Source organism: Gastrolobium bilobum, unplaced genomic scaffold (assembly GCF_033153095.1).
Source record: "Gastrolobium bilobum isolate Gb01-03AN ecotype WA unplaced genomic scaffold, APGP_CSIRO_Gbil_v1 utg88789, whole genome shotgun sequence".
NCBI lineage: Eukaryota > Viridiplantae > Streptophyta > Magnoliopsida > Fabales > Fabaceae > Gastrolobium > Gastrolobium bilobum.
Window position 1 is genome coordinate 78,211 of NW_026895546.1, and position 18,019 is coordinate 96,229.

Sequence of the window (18,019 nt, forward strand, 5' to 3'; positions counted from 1 at the left end):
AAGGAGACACGCTCAGTCGAAGAAGTCTTTCGCTGAAAGATCTTCAATATGCTTCTTCAGCTCTGCCAACTCCGGTGGCGACATCCGGTATGGAGCTAAAGAAATCGGCCCCACACTAGGCAACAGATCTATGGAGAACTCTATCTCCCTCTGTGGCGGAAACTCAGGAATCTCCTCAGGAAACACCTCGAGGAATTCCCTCACCACAGGAATGCCAGTGAGATCCTCCTGTGTCCCACTCACCAACCCTCCCAACAAGACATATCCGAATGCCCCTGCTCGCCAAGCTCTCCTGGCCTGCAGCAATAAAAGGCGAGGAACTGGCTGTGGAATCACACTGAGACATCACCACTCGCTAGGCACAACAAACAATCAATCAATCATCTATTGGACAATCCATCCACACTAAGGATGATTTCCAAAATAGCCATTGGCAACCCTATTAGATCTACCGAGAAGTCACAGCCCTCCCACTGAAACACGACATCTCAATGTACAGTGGTAGCATCACATATTTCTCCAGCGGCGGTAGTCACCCACAACGGTGGAGAAAGCACAGACATGGGCAACTCAAGCCCCAAAGCAATCGGGGTAGCAACAAACGAATGCGTAGTCCCGGAGTCAAACAATGCATCAACAACAACACCACCAATAGGCGCAGTACCTCTAACAAGGTTCGGAGCGCGGTCCGACTGCTGCCTATGCAAGGTGTACACACGCCCAACAGGAGGTGGCACCGCAGGTGCCGAAGTAGAAGCCATCGAAACCATCTACAAAGGAACTGCCTGAACAGCTGCAGCTCTCGCCGTCGACGACAGACAGTCTCTAGAGAAGTGGCCCTCCTTGCCACACTGGAAGCAAACCAACTGCCCTGAAGCACAACGTCCCTCATGCTCCTTTCCACATCCCGAACATCTCGGAGTGGAAGAAGGCCTAGTAAAACTCCCTTGCTGTGAAGCAGCCCTCTTGAACTGACCAGGCGCCTGCCTAGTCGCCAACTGTTTACCCTTGCCCTTCCCAGCAAACCTCTTGTCCTTCCAGGACGTAGGAACAGGAGTGGAACTAACAGTCCCCTTGGTCTCGTCGACCATGGCCCTCTTGGCGTTACTCGCTATGCAGACATCCTCAAGTCCTTACACTGTTGAACCACTGTACCAAAGTCCCTCGAAGCAGCTCCAGCAATATGCTCAGCAATCACCTCACTAAGTCCTCTGCGGAATTTAGCAGCCAGAAACATCGGAGTAGGAGGAATCATCCGGAAGTGCGCAAACTTCACCAGCTCATTGAACTTGGCCAAGTACTCGTCAAGATAACATCGAGCCCCGAACCAATCTATCATACTCCCCCTGCTTCCTCTCCCGTGCATCATAGGGAAAGTATCTGCCCAAAAAGCACTCCTCAAAGAATGGCCATGTCACGACACAACCCTGCATCTCATAAGCACGAGAGGTGTTCGTCCACCACTCGTGGGCATCGCCCTCCAGCATGTAAGTCGAGAACATCAGCTTCTGTGGGTCTGTACACTGCATGACCCGAAATACCTTGTCCAGCGACTCCAGCCATCTCGCAGCAGCAATAGGATCCAAAGACCCCTCAAACACAGGTGGCTTATGCTTCCTGAAAGCATTCAGCCGACGATCTATCACATCACGATCCTCAGCAGGCTCTACAAGAGTCTCCCTCGTCTCAGCGACATGAGTAGCACTGCCAATGTGACTCAGGCTCTCATCCTGAACACTAGGTGGAGGCGGCGGCGGCGGCAGTGGCGGTGGTGCCTGGCCTACAGCAGGACCAGCCCTCATCTCCTCCAACATGACTCTCATCATCGTCATGTTCGCCATCCTGTTCGCCTCGAGGACATCCTCAGTGGTCCTCCGGTTCGCTTCACGAACCTCAACTGCGGCTATCCGGTTCGCCTCGCTAACAGCGTCCATCATTGCCTCGTTGGCCAATCTAGCGGCCTCCTGATCGGCTAATCTAGCCGCCTGCATCTCAGCCAATGCAGTCAGGATAGGGTCGGGTTGACCCTCAGAAGTATCTCGTGTTCTCCCGGATCTTACCATGACTCTGCACAAGTTACACAGATTGTGAGTTGATCAGGCCCACGCACTGTGATCACGTATGCATCTTCATAATAAGATTCGACGGAGTAAACACACAAGACAGACACAACCAAACATCCTAGTTATTGCAATACATACAGGCTTTTCCCTCGAACCATTGCTCTGATACCATAAAATGTAACACCCCGTGTATACCCGGAATATTAACATTACATCGTATTAAGCGGTGCTTAATTAAAAAAAATGCGGAATATTCTTTTTCTTTTCAATTATGACGTTATTATCAATTACCAACTTGATTACTTAATCAATTTCATAAAATAACGCCTGTATGTAAATTGCAATAAGACATCTACTGAAATACCTCAATATATAGATAAAGTGTGTATCTAAATCACGGCATTACATCAAGTAATCCGGACAATATCCTGATACATTATTACAACTCCAAAAGACTCAAGACATAATAATACTATGTGTCATGGACAATCCCCATGCTCACCAAATAGACATAGTAAACAACAATCTCAACATAAAACTCCAAAATCATAACTGAAGCTATAAGCATATAAACAGCATGCAAATCCAGCATCCAATCATGGCAGCATAAAATAACAGCACTCTAACTCAGCTCCGGCCTCCTGCCGCCTGAGGTCTCAACATTACCTGATCCTGAAATAAGCATTCCCCAAACGTGGGGTGAGATCTCTAAACTAGAAATCTCAGTAAGACAAGGGGTCCTCAAGGATCTTCCACCCCAAGCTCACTTACATGTGCAATATAAGTTCAAAAGCATTTATATCATTATCAGTTCCAAAAACTATGTAGTGCAACAGATATCTGTGGCATGTGTGTAATCACTATCTACTGGCCAGAGAAATGTAGGAATACGTCTATTCCCTACATGTAGTACAAGGAACACCGCTTGCACCTCACCCACAGCCTCACCCTCTTGTATGTTCTACATGCTCAGGCTTACCGTATAGGTGGAACACCTCCATGCATATCAACAAGGCACTAACATACAATAGCTCAACAGCATTTCCAAAACATCAAAAGCATGTAACACAGCATGCATATACCATATCCCCATGGGACATGGTGGAACCACAACATGGCTAAACCGAGGACACGAAAGCTTACCTCTAAGCTAGCTATCCAATGCCACAAGCTCAAAGTCCAATCACAGCAGATCACAATCTGATATGGACCAAACATAAATCAATAACATGTACCACATGCGTACAAATTAAAGACAACGCCTTTTCATTGCGTTTTCAAGTCTTAAAGCTTCTAACAAAGCCACAAGCCCTTAATCCCATGATTCTGGCTTAATCCATTAAATACAGAAGTTCAACTTCATCAAACTAGGGTCCACAAACCCCCAATAGCCTACTGTACACACAACACAACTGTTGTTCTGCGAAATCCCAGAATATCCGGATATCTCACTGTCCATATCCGGATATGCAATATCCGGATATACAGATTCACATATCCGGATATCCAATATCTGGATATCCCCAAACCACGTATCCGGATATCCAATATCCGGATATCAGTTCGACAAATATCCGGATATCTCACGACAGAATGCAGTTTCTGCATTTTCGTGAAGATATCCCTAAAAGGTTTCCTTTTTACTGATTTTATACACCTAATCATGCATTTCTAGGTGTGTTCAACATTACCCAACAACAAGTTATCATCTTTTAGTCATTAGATGCATCAAGGTACCATTTTTAAGCCTTAAAACTCAAGTTAAAGGTTGGTACACATACCACAGCTCAAAAACAGCAAAGGGAGATGCTCTTGGAGCTCACAATCAGTCTCAAGCTACTGTCACAAGAGGATGCACGAAAATGAACACAAGATGACTCTTTTACTCAACAAGAAGACACCTTGAAGCACCAAAATGCCAACAAAAGGTCACACCCCTCAAGAACAGCAAACACAGCTCTTCAAACTCCCTCACACAGGTTCTCTAACTCAGAAACACCACCCCAATGTAGTCCCAAGGCCAACCCTCACCCTCACCAAGTGTTTAAATGGAAGAACAAGCATCAAAGGTGAATGCTTGCTCAAGAAATGGTGAAGAAGGCAAGGAAGGAGTGTTTTCTGGTCAGCCTCCAAGTTACTCACGAATAGAAATCTAGTCCTAGGGTTTTGTGCCCGTAATGGGAGTATTTATAGCCCACACACACTTAAACACACAGTATTAATTTTAATTGCTACGCTTAGAATTTTAATCCCAAACTTTGGATTCTGAAACTACATAATTTTCTAAGATTTATCATATTTTTCTTATATTTTTCTGAGCAACTTTCTGGTACGCGTTTTTCAAAGCCAGTACCAGTTTCTAGCACCAGTTCTCATTATTTGGACTTGAAACTCGTTTTACAAGTCCTACATATTATTCTAGTAATTATCATGCACTTACTTTAATTTTCTGGGATACTTTTTCGGTACACATTTATACCGACTAGCAGAACCGGTATCTGCACTTTTCTTCCGAAAAGCGACTTTCAGCATTCTTAATCACTTATTATGATTATTAAGCCTCATAAATAATTATTATGGTCAATTATGGATTCATTTCCTATTTTCTCATAATTAATTAATTAAATACCTTAATTAACGGTGCGGGTTCTTACATTTGTCTTCCTCCACCTCTTGTGAGCCAAGTTGCCATCTTTTGCTTGATTCTTCACACTTTCTCCTTGTAAACACTTGTGTGTAGCATTGTGAGGGTGAGAGGTAGCTTTTTTCTGGATGTCCAATTACTGTGTGTAGAATTGTGGGGCTGACTTCATTGTTTGAGTTGGTTGTGAGCTTGTGTCTTGTTGGTGTTGGTCCAAGAAGATTTTTTTTGGTGAGGAGGAGCCTTGGGGGTGTTCCATTTTTGTACCCTAGCAAGTCAGCATCTTTGGAGCTGAAGGGAGAGCTCCAAGAGCATCTTCTTGCTTTGTTTTGAGCTTGTGGTATGATCACCACCCTTGTCATTGAGCTTTCTTAATTAAAAGTGGAACCTTGATGCATGTAATGAACTTAAGATGATAACCTTAGGTTGAGTAATGTCAAACACACCTTAAATCACATGTTTGAGCTTCGGTATGCTTGAAATGAACCACCTTTGGGAAGGATATCTCGCGAAATGCAGAACTACATTCTGTCGCGAAATATCCGGATATGGGGATCTGAATATTCGGATATTGATATCCGGATATTGGCAAAGAGATATCTGAATATTGATATCCGGATATGCCCCCGACATATATCCAGATATTCTGGGTTTTCAAAGAACAGTAGCTGCAATATTCATACAGAACTGAGTTATGGGTTCGTGGACCCTACATTGATGAAGTTGAACTTCTGTAATAATTAATGTAAGTCAGAGTCTAAGTGATTAAGGGCTTGTGGCTTTGTGAGAAGCCTAAAGACACGGAACGTATAGAAAGGCGTTGTCTTTATATTGTATGAGTGCAGAGTTGAATATTGATATGTTAATTGGTCCATAATAGATTGTGATTCTGCTGTGTTTGGACTTTGAGCTTGTGTGGACTCTTGGCATTGGATAGTTAGCTTGCAAGGTAAGCTTTCGTGTCCTCGGTTTAGCCATTGTTGGTTCAACCATGTCCCATGAGGGGATGGTTTATATGCATGATGTTGTTTTCATGTATTGTTTTGATAAATGCTATTGAGCTATTATATGCGAGTGCCTTCATGATATGCATGTGGTGTTCCACCTATACGGTAAGCTTGAGTATGTGGAGACATACAAGATGGTGAGGCTGTGGGTGAGGTGCAAGCGGTGTTCCTTGTACTTATTGTGGGGTTGTAGACGTACGTCCTGCATTTCTCTGGCCAGTAGAATAGTTAAAACACACATGACATGAATATCTGTTGCACTGCATAGTTTTGGAACTTATACTGTTAAATGCTTTTGAACTTATATTGCACATGTAAGTGAGCTTGGGGTGGAAGATCCTTGAGGACCCCTTGTCTTATTGATGTAATATGCTGACATGTTTGGATGCTGGATTATATCTGCTGATGTTATGCTTTTAGATTGTTATTATTATGTTGCTGTTGTTGATACTTTTGTGGGCTTTGTTGCCTTATTTGGTGAGCATGGGGTTTGTCCATGCCACATTGATATTAGTACTTTTAGCTTGAGTTGTATAAATTATCAGGGTTGTCCGGTCTACGTGTTGCAGTTCCGTGACTAGAGACACTTTGATGTTAATTTTATATTGAGGTATTTCAGTTAGCTGTCTTTTGCAATTTACATACAGGCGATGTTTTGAAAATGATTAAGTAATCAAGTTGGTAATGATTAACGACATCATACTTGAAAAGAAAAAGATATTCTGCATTTTTAAATTAAGCGTGACTTAATACGATGATATGATAACAAACCGGATATATAAGGGGTGTTACAACCTGCTTATGTCCGCCATCAACCCGTAAAAAAACGAGCCTGACCCGTCTCGTTTAACGGGTGTGGTGGGTTGACTCGCCAAACCGAGTCCGTTTTGCCAACTCTAATTCTGAGTGAAAGATTTCCCTTGAATAATATCCATACACTCAAGTCACTCCATTTTAGAACGTAAGCACAAAATAACCCTTAGTCAAGCTTGCAAAAAATGCAGCCTAAGCATAACAATTAAAATAAAATTCCAAAGTTATGTCAACATAAGAATTGGCGCTTTCTTTGCCATTCGCTTGCTTATAAGCTTTGTAAACAAGAAATGAAGCTTTATCATTTTTGACAAAGTTGACTACTCATCAACTCAGATAATTAGCAAGTCATGCATATATTCAATTTAACCACAGGAAAGTTTCAATCAGATCCTGGAATTAATCTATGGGCACAAAATCTTCATAACCTAAAAAATTATTCAAACCAATAATTATTGGTTCAAGTGGTAAGTTTTTTTTCCTTCGAAATGGAGAAAATGGTTTTGAGAAAGTCGCCTCCTATAATGAATCCATCAATATCCGAACCAAACTAGTCGAATAATTAATGACCCGGTGGATATAAAAAAATCTTGGAAATGTGGGGTCGAATGAGTGAAATTAATAGGACAGTAGTACAAATCTCATGTATTATTTATTATTATGAAAATATATACATCTCTGTTTTCTACTCAATTTATTTCTTACGTTTCATCAACATCTTATGTCCATTTAATTTAAACTCTGTAACATTCATCCACCAAGACGCTGATAAGATTGATTACACAAACATAGCACCATATAGGACAATCACGAAATAAAACTTACAACTTCTGCCAGACTTATCATAGGAACATGAAACTAACTCAATTCAAATCACAATATGTATGACTCAGATACCACAATATGCTTTGATCCGTGAAGCGGATTTTATGGCTTCTTCGGTGATAAAGAAACGGAGGTATCCATAATGGTCAAATGGTTTATAACTTAGAGGGTGCTCCTCATCAACTAGCTCCTCCTGTGGTTCCATTATGTTACCAGCATATGAAAGTAGTCCCGTTGAGTATCTCTCTATCTTCGAATTTACGAAGACTCTGTGTTCACAAGCGGGTATCCTGTCATTACTCCAAACCTGCATCATGAAGTTTCAAGTTTTGATTTGCACATTCATAATTACGACCAATTTACATCAGTGTAATTCCAAAAAGCATACCGAAATTTAACTGTTAATTTATTGACATTACAGTCAATCTTAGTCATTGGTTCTCTTTGCATATATTTAACGATTCACACAACTAATATATTATTAAAGTAATTAGATATAAGTGTGATCAACAACTCACATTGTGCGAAACACTTACATCTGTGTAGATTGACATATATATATAGAGTCACGATCATGTTCTTCCAATATAAATTATCCTCTCAATCTTGACCATTAATTTTACTTATATATAACGACTCTAATTCTTTAGTTATGTGAATTATTGAATACAAGTGAATCAATGACAAAAAAAATAAAAATAAGACTTCTTAATTATCAAATGTAAATAAAGCATTCTTTAAACACTTCCTGGAAGTCTTTACTTATATTACATAACTGTCTGTTATCTATTTTTTCATTTAATAAAGGATTTGTTTTTTTTAATGTTACTTTAGATAACTTTATCTAATGTTCATCAAAACGACGTTATTTTAGGACGGAAATCATGGTGTGTTTGCAACTTAAATTTATTTCAGGGTTATAATAGTCTTTATCATTCTAATTTTTTAAGTTTTCAACCCTAAAACGACGTCTTTTCGATGAACACTAGACAAAGTTATATAAAGTAACATTAGATACTTTTTTTCCTTTAATAAAAACTTATAAGCCAGATTTTACATGACTTTAGTTTCTGAGACATTAGGGATCTGTTATGTGACATGAAATGGACTTTATGACATATTTCACTCTAGGAATAACTAAATTGACCTCCTCGAGATTAATACTAATTACACTAAGATATTTCTGGTTAACAAAATTACATTTAACTTTCTAATTTTACGTATTATTCATGCAATTTGACATTCTTTTTATTTTTAAAAAAATTACGCATATCCTGCCTATTTTTATGTATTTCGAGACCATACACAAAGTCCCCATAACTTCTATACAATTAAGAAAGTTAGAGAGGCTTATATAATTTTTAAACAAGAAGATTGAACAGAAGTTACTCACCATCATTGCATCACCACCCATAACCAAATACAAGGAGGGTGAAACACCCACCTCAAACCATTCCCCATCCTTCAATTTGACTCCCAAGCCTTCAACCTTCTGATTCAATATAGTTAAGAAGGCTGTGTCAGAATGAGGAGCCACTCCCAAGTTACTCTCACCCACTTGGGGTATTTTGTATTTGTACCCTCTGAGCACATAATCAGTTGATTCAAGTGAAGACTCAAATTTCTTCCTATCCAGTCCATAGCTTTCAAATAGCATTCTCTTCACAATATGGTCCAATTCTACTAGTTGTTTTGCATAGGAATTGACACTTTCACTATTCAGAAAACAAAAATCGAAGGTATACATGGTCAATATATATAAAGGGGCGCACTTTATATGTTATTGATTTGCTTATACGATAGCTCATATGTTTAATAAATTAGAGCCGTCAGATATAAATACAATAAACAATCACGATTAAGGGTGTAATTTATATAAATATATAATAAGAATGAAAAGGATGTTAGTATTAAAGGTTTGGCAAATATTTAATTACCTGAAATGATCATTTCCTTCGGGCCACATAATGTGTGTGTATTTCTGACAATCTTCTATGCTCAGTGGATTCATGATAGCAACAGATTCATATAAAGGAATCTCAGATCGTTGCCCAGAGTAACTAAATATAGGCTTTTCAGTGGTTTTTTTCCTTTTTGTTTCTATTGAGAGGTCAAATAATTTTTCCATTGCTGAGTAAACAGAGTTGTAAATCTGTGAACCAACCTTATCATAGAGTGCTAAGAAACCCCCATGATCCTCAAGTGCACTACGCACTACTTGACAAGTTGAAACCCAAGTATCAGTACCAGGCTTCAGATTTTCGTTAGTGAAGTCTATAAGTGGTAGCTGAGGCTGGTTTTGGGATCCCATGATTTTGTTCTCGAAGTTAGATATATGCTATCAAGAGCCCCATTGATTCATATATATAACCACCTTTAGATTTTCTTGAAGATAGATACTTATTAGTCCAATAGTGAATGCAGTGGCGGATCTAGAAAAATAACGAAGGGTGAGCATTCAATAAGGTCTGGTCTTGAACGTGATTTACGAGCAGCTGCCGGCTGGCTCGATCTGGTTTAGATCTAGATCTAGATTAAGTTTGGATAATGAAGGCGGAGGAGAAAAAAACTCACATGAAAATAAATTAGAAGGAGGGGAATTAAAGATGTAGGATATTGTATCGACCAACTAGGGTTACTACAAATCAATTTCACCGTTAGATCGATTAGTTGATCCAACAGTTATATTTATTTTCAACTTTATAGGGATATGATCCCCATAATTAATGTAAAAGCATTAAATATAGGAAATCATAATCATACAAAGGTGAAAATAAATATAAAGTATTAAATATGGGAATCATAACTATACAAAGATGAAAATAAATATAACCGTTAGATCAGCATAATCGCTCTAACGGTGAAATTGAAAATTGATTGGTAGTAACATCTGTAGTAACCTAATTGATTGTTATAATATTCTACCCCAAAATTAAATTGGAAAAACTTGAATTTTAAGAAAAAAAATATTTTTTTTTACATCATATTTAAGGGTGGGCACTTGTCCCCCTTCTCCCCTAAGTGGATCCGCCTCTGAGTGGAGGCAGGGAGGAAGTAGAGGTGCCCTGTAAGTTTATACAATTTTTTTTGTTTTAAATTTTAACATTATTTCTAATTTTTTATTATATAATTAGTGATGATTCTCTTCGAAACTTACAAAAAAATTATTTGTGAATATAATATATATAAATATATATATATATATATAAATATATATATATATATATATATATTTATCATATGCATAATTGTAATTTCAAGAAGAATATACCTTTCGTTTTAACCTCTTATAAAATTTGCTCGCTTCATTATTTAAAAAAACAAAAGAGTATATATCTTTTTGGGTCCTTAAATAATGTGGGTGTTCTTTGAATTTTTAAGAGACCACAATTTCAAAGAACTGAAATTTAGAGGGACCACAAGTCGGCTTTTTTTAAAGGATTAAAATAGATTTCCTAATTTTTTATTGAAGACCCAAAAAAATATTTATGTTAAAAAAAATATAATAATTCAAACAAATATATTTTTAAAACCAAGTAAGGGCTGAATGTCAAATTACAAACATCCACTTATTGGTATCCTATGAAATGACGCTTTTACATATATATTTTTATTATTATTATTATTATTATTATTATTATGTTTCATTCACTATTCTATATAGAAAACAAGCAAGTGTTTACCAAAAAAAAAAACAAGCAAGGAAGGAGGTAAATGAGACGGACTGTGGCCTGGGGCTTGATCTGCTTTTAGTTTAGTTTAGTTTGAGCCATTTTAAAAATAATATAAAGAAAAATACATTTTTAGGTCCCTGACAAAAAGTACGGTCTCCATTTTAGTCCCTTACAAAAAAAAATTACTCTCGAGGTCCTTATGAATCAATTTAGTTGAGATAGTGATTCCTCACAAATTCAAAAAAGATCCACATTAGTCTCTCAAAAGGACTAAAATGTGCCTATTTTGAATTTTTTGGGATCAGATGACTAATTTCTTTTTGTAAGGGACCAAGGTGAGAAACATATTTTTTTATTAGATATCCAAAAGAGTATTTACTCTAATATAAATTTAAGTCTCTTTAGAAATCAGGCTATAAGCCTATTTCAGAAAATCTAACCTCAGCCTCCAGGACCGATTTGTATTTTTATAATTAATAATATTTTATTATTTTATAATAAAATAATATTTTGGATTATGACGTGACTTTTGCTATTGTACTATTATAACCAATGTTATTAAAACCGGCCCGGTCATTGACCCGGTCGAAGTACTGGGGTACTGGTTCAACCAGAGGGTCACTGGTTCAACCGCATGACCTGGTAATTATATACAATTTTATAATTTATATTAAAAAATTATAAATATACTCAAATATCTAAAAATAATAATAAAAATTTCAAATATTTTAATATAAAAAATAATAAATCACATATTATTATTCAATAAAAGATCAAACAAAAATATAATGATCGTGATGCGGGGCTTTAGGTTCAGAAGATGACATCTCTAACTATAAATTAATTCAAAATTTTCTGCATAGTACATAATTGAGATAATATTAGTATTGTAGGTACATAACTTATGTAAGTCAATAAGCAAAAAAATATTCAAATATGTCCATTACGATTTTTTTTGAAAAAAAAAAGTTTTGAATTTTTTTTTTTTGGGACCGGGCCAGGTCACCAGTTAACCGACCGGGTCACCGGTTTTTTATGAAAACCGGTCCAGTCAGACCGGGTCGCACCAGTTCTGATGCATGGCTGGTCCGTTGCTTCAACCGAACCGGTTATATGACCGATTTACCGGTTACCAGGTCGACTCGACCGGGTCGATCCGGTTTTAATAACACTGATTATAACTTTCTAACAACCTAAATGTACAAAAGAAAGGTCAAAGATCATATAGGAAAGTGGCTCATTGGTTTTAGCTACAACATACGCCAACCTCTTATTGTTGAGTTATGGGCTATTTTATAGGGGTTATAGGTAGATTGGGACTTGGGAGCCAAATATCTGATTGTTGAGAGTGATTTGCTCATAGCAATTGAGGTTCTCAGTAACAGGAGCACTTCAGGAAATTCTCCCCCTTTGTCAATAGTATTAAAGCTTGGGTCACAAATGAATGGCAAATTCATTTTGAGCATACTGCTAGAGATAGAAACAAGTGTGCTAATTGGATTGCGGGCCAATTCTCTGGCCCAATGGATAATCTTGTTATTTTCCAGGATGCCCCCAATGGTCTAAGTTATACAACTCAACTCAACTCAAAGTACTAACATAAAGTGGCATGGACAAACCCCATGCTCACCTAAATAAGGCATCGAGCCCCACATAAGTCTCTACCTCAACAGCATAATAATAAGACGGAAAACATAAACAGCATCCAATCCAGACATGTCAGCATAGATATAACAGCAATATCATCAGCTAAGCTCTGGCCTGCCTCCAGAGGCATCAGGCCCCATATTAACTGAACCTGAAATAAGCGCCCCCAAACGTGGGGTGAGATCTCTAAACAAGAAATCTCAATAAGACAAGGGGTCCTCAAGGATCTTCCACCCCAAGCTCACTTACATGTGCAATATAAGTTCTAAAAGCAGTACTTCAATATCAGTTCCAAAATCAGTGCAATGCAATAGATATTCATGTCATGTGTGTTATAACTATTCTACTGATCAGAGAAATACAGGAATACGTCTATTACCCACATAAATACCAGCCCATGCTGTACTCGTCCACAGGAATACCCCATGGCTTCCTGTTTAGACGAAACACCACATACATATCATATAGCATTTGCACTTAACAGTTCAATAGCATTTCAGCAAAACAATACATGAAAACACATTATGCATATAAATCATCCCCCCATGGGACATGGTGGAACAAACAATGGCTAAACCGAAGACACGAAATCTTACCTTACAAGCTAGCTATCCAAGGCAAGAGTCTGAAAGAAAAATGGCCTTGAAGGCCGTAGGCATGTGAGGATGAAAAAAATATTTTCAAAGCGGAATTACACATACCATATCAAGAAACATGCTTTAGGACATGGATGTTACCTTGTTTGCTTTCCAAAACTTGAAGATGATCAAGGTGAGGCTTGAGATACAAGCCCTCTAATGTTGATCCACACCACCCTTTGTCAAGATGGAAGAACCCTTCTTCAAGGCCACCAACGAACACCAAGGGAGGCAAGCTAGGCGTCCCTTATGGAGAGGAAGGAGGCAAGGTTTCAAGGTGTTTAGTTGAGTGAATTTTCAGCAAGAAAAAACACAAAAGTGGCGCATGGAATTCACTTAGAAAGTGCTAGGTAATTTTCAAAACTCTCTTAAGAAAACCTCACAAAAGGATTACCAAAGGAGATAAGAGAATGAGTGAATAAAAATCTATTTTCTTCACTTAAAAATCAGCCCTATGTAGCGCACACTAGGAGAGGAATGAGTGGAGTTGTTGCAAATCAAATCTTACCAACAACCTCCTATCATATCTCATGATATCAAGTGCATATCTCAACAAAAATTTGACTTAACAACCATCATATAGCCAGCCATATGGTGCGCCCTATTTAGCCTCAAAACAGTCCAGATACGTTGAGCAGTTGCATTCAAACTTGAGCCAACTCACTCACTTATTCTCTCAACAAACCAAATCTGATTGGAGCTCATTTTGTTGATCCTATGACCATCACAAGACCCCAAAATCAGCGCCCCAAATCAGCCTTGGATGATGCCCAAAGATCTCCTCTTGATACTTGGGATTTGTTCCAACAAGATCTTATTTTATCCTTTTGTTATGAAACAACTTTTCATAGCCAATTCAAATTCAAATTCAAACATTTAAATTCAAACGTTCAAACATTTAAATTCAAAATTCAAATTCAAAATTTAAATTCTAAATTCAAAATTCAAATTTCAAAATTCAAATTCTAAATTCAAAATTCAAATTTCAAATTCAAAATTTGAATTTCAAAATTCAAATTCAAAATTCAAAATTCAAATTTCAAATTCAAAATTCAAAATTTAAATATTTGATAATTAATTTAACTAATTAAATTAATTAGTAATGTCTTGGACCATCCAAGCCCATTACATGATCCATGCGCCCTTTACCCTTTTGGTGGGCTTCCAAACTTCTTCTTGGGCTAACAACCATTATTAGGCCCAATACCTTTAATGCTATATTATCATGACAATAAGGTGTTAGTGTGTGACCCATTAGGCCCAACATAGCCACTGAAATAAATGGACTTGGTCCCAACAAGCCCACAACCCATCTAATGACAACACAGAGCACTAGCAATGCTTTGTTGCCCCAGAGCTAGTTAGGTTAATGACATAATCATCCTATTACACATATTTGGTTGCCGAATGTATTTCCTTTCGTCTCGGTTACCTTCCCATTAAACCTAGGGTAAGGAAACGTATCAACCCTTGCGGTTTAGGGTAAGCTTTATTCGAAATAGGGAATCTTCAATTTACTGACTCTAACGGCAGATCATCTCATGATCTCTTTTACTATGCATAGATTCCCGAGTCCTTGTAAATGTCATCCTGATTTCTCCGGTTTACAGATAACCTAATCTCTCACAGAGATTCGATGAATTCCTTCAGCTTATCACCCTAGCCATGTGCTCTTTCAAGATAAGCCCAACAGTGTACCTATGAGTCTCCATGTTTCAGGCAGACGAGGTATACAGTCAAAGCGTGCCTTCTAGAACACAGTCTAGGTAATAACTTCTGGTTTAAGGAAAGACATACCCAAATATAAAGAGACTACTCTAATGATACTCTCTGTGAGATTTCCTAATAGAGTCTCTTTGTGGGTCTGTTTAGTGCGAGCTATACCCTTATAGGTCCACCCACGACTTTAGCTAAGACATCTCCATCTCCATATCTGTAGCAGATGAGGTCTATACCTTGTATCCAAATACAAGTAGATAATTCGTGCTAGTCTTACCCGAGATCAGTGATCCCCATTCTCAGTGTCTCTAGACTAGGAACATAAAATTAGGAATAAACGTGTGGTATCCTTGAATTCTCATAATCGTGATCTCATCACAGATACTCAAGAAATACCTGTTCTATTCCAAGGGATTTATCCAGTTTATTCATAATATATTAACAATAATATTGAGACAAAATATGAAACAGGATAAAGAGTGCTTATTATTTATTTACGACAAAAAGGTCCACATCTTATGTCCTTATTTAATCAAAAAGATTGTCTCTAGGACACCCATATACTAACAAGCTCCCACTTGGCCTAGAGCCAATCAGACCTAAGTCCTATACCCAAAGCCTCATAATGACTATCATGTTTTCTCTGAGAAACAGCCTTTGCCAGAGAATCGGCTAGGTTATCATCTGTGGGAACATAATCCATCTTTACATCCATTCTATCAATGATTTCTCTAATCAGGTGATATCTGCGGAGCACGTGTTTAGATCTTTGATGAGACCTAGGTTCCTTTGACTACGCAATGGCTCCTGTGTTGTCGCAAAGCAATTGTATGGGCTCATCCACGCTTGGAACCACCCTTAGTTCAGATATGAACTTCTTGATCCACACGGCCTCCTTAGCCGCTTCTGAAGCAGCTATGTATTCAGCTTCAGTCGTTGAATCTGATGTTGTCTCCTGCTTGGAACTCTTCCAAGATACTGTCCCACCATTTAAGGTGTATACGAACCCTGACTGTGACTTGCAGTCATCTTTGTCACTCTGAAAGTTGGCATCTGTGAACCCTTTCACTGAAAGCTCATCAACCCCACCATAGACCAGAAACGCATCCTTAGTTCTTCTTGTTAGTATATAGGTGTCCAAGAGACAATCTATTTTATCAGATGAACACCTTTTTCGAAGTGGTATTTCATGATTTATAAATTTGAGCAAACTTTATCTTTATCATATTTATGTCTCGCCAATATTTTATTGTTAATATGTGAATAAAGATAAAGACCCTATGAATAGAACGGGTGTTCACTCGGGGATCTATGATAGGGATCGTGATCATGAGGACTCGAGGACACTGTATGTCTATTATCTAAAATCTGTTCCTGGTCTTGAATCACCAAGAAAGGGTATTGGTGATCTCAATAAGACTAGTACGACGTCATTTACTTGTATAAAGATACGAGGTAGGAACCTCATGGAATGCATGCATGGTGATGTTTTAGGTGATGTCGTGGGTGGATCTGTTAGAGAACAGATAGCACTGAACTGACCCACCGAGAGACTCCACAAGGATTCATTATAGAGAGTATCATTGGATTTGTAAAGTCTCTCATCGTTTGGTAGTGCAGATCGTCCTAGAATTAAGGATGTCATCGAATACTATGTCCTAGAGTTATACTTTGACTGTACAACTTTATCCGCCTGAAAAATGGGGAGAACAGTGTACTCTTGGGTATGACTCGAATACATGAGTATAGATGAACATGCCGAAAGGACTTCACAATCCCCTATAAGGGATTAGTCGTTCACAAGACCGGTAGGGCTTGGATGACTTCTAGTTGACTCGGGAATCTATGCATAGTAAGAGATCATGAAGAGTCATGATCTATCTTAAAGTCAATGGAAGAAGATTCCTAGTTCCTGTGAAATATTATATTTAGTCAATAAAGAGAGATGATACTATATCCTTGCTCTCGACTAAATGTGAATGACGTTGTGAGGGATGATGCCGGCACGGTATCCAAATTAAAAGGTAGATCACTTGATCAACTCAATTAGTTCTGGGGCTGCAGAGCATTGCTAGTGTCTTATGTGGTCATTAGATAAATTGGGCTTGTTAAAAGAGTTTAATTGGTTCAAGTTTATTTATGTCAGTGACTAATTGAGCCTAATGGGTCACACACTAAGGTTATTCTTGATTGCTTACATTTAGCAAGTTTGGACCAATAAGTGTTAGCCAGGTTTTTTAAGACTATAGGTGTAATTGGGTTGGAGTTGAACTCCAAGTCCAATATCATCATGCGCCTTTGGACTATTAGTGAAAGATTAATTTTTCTATTAATAAGCCCAAATGTGTTAGTAGGCCCAATACGGTATTGGGCCATGAATCCTAGCAAGTCAAATAGTTGACTTGGCCAAAATAAGTTTTTGGCGCAATTCGAAATTTGAATTTGAATTTCGAATTTGAATTCAAATTTAAATTGTGGGCTAGGATAAAATCGAATTTAATTTTATTTAAATTCAAGAGGTTAGGTAATTAAGGATAGTTTTGAATTATCCTTATCTGTATCTAATATGATTAGATAGAGATTTATTATTTCTATTTTATTTGAATTATGAATTTAAATAAAATTATATTTAATGTAACGTCTGTCTCTTAATGCTGATTAAGGGATTTGATGAGGAAACGTTAATGTAACGTCCATCTCTTAATGATGATTAAGGGATTTGCTGAACCACGTTAAAGTAACGTTTTTTTCTTCAGATCAAGATATACAGCGCCTCTCTGGACTAAAATCCTAATTTTTGGCCGCCCCTCTTTCTCTTCATCTCTCTTCCTCCATTATTGGTCCTCTCACCTAACTTCAAGACAACATTACAGTCTTGAGAAAAACAAACAAAAACACTTGAAAGCCTCCACCTTGTCGCAGCCTAGAGAGCTTCCAAGAAAAGGGAGGGTTCAGGGAGAAAGCGTTTCTCAGAAGCAACCAAGAGGTAGCC

The 18,019-nt window shown here is 37.9% G+C and overlaps 1 protein-coding gene across 1 annotated transcript; it reads right to left on the reverse strand.

Annotated features, from left to right (window-relative positions):
• Positions 1–7,413: 7,413 nt before the first annotated feature.
• LOC133315990 (2-oxoglutarate-dependent dioxygenase AOP3-like) lies at positions 7,414–9,660 on the reverse strand. The gene is made up of 3 exons (XM_061517676.1): positions 9,287–9,660; positions 8,743–9,064; positions 7,414–7,656 (listed from the first exon to the last, which is right to left on the reverse strand). Exons 1-3 carry the CDS (start codon positions 9,658–9,660, stop codon positions 7,414–7,416), a joined length of 939 nt encoding a protein of 312 aa, XP_061373660.1.
• Positions 9,661–18,019: the final 8,359 nt, after the last annotated feature.

What these genes read in the sequence shown, in the direction of transcription:
- LOC133315990 (XM_061517676.1), bottom strand. Translation starts at nt 9,660, where the DNA reads ATGGGATCCCAAAACCAGCCTCAGCTACCACTTATAGACTTCACTAAC. An exon ending in GAAGGAAATGATCATTTCAG is followed by an intron (nt 9,065 to 9,286) that starts GTAATTAAATAT and finishes TTTTCTGAATAG; the next exon opens with TGAAAGTGTCAATTCCTATG. An exon ending in TGGGTGGTGATGCAATGATG is followed by an intron (nt 7,657 to 8,742) that starts GTGAGTAACTTC and finishes TTCATGATGCAG; the next exon opens with GTTTGGAGTAATGACAGGAT.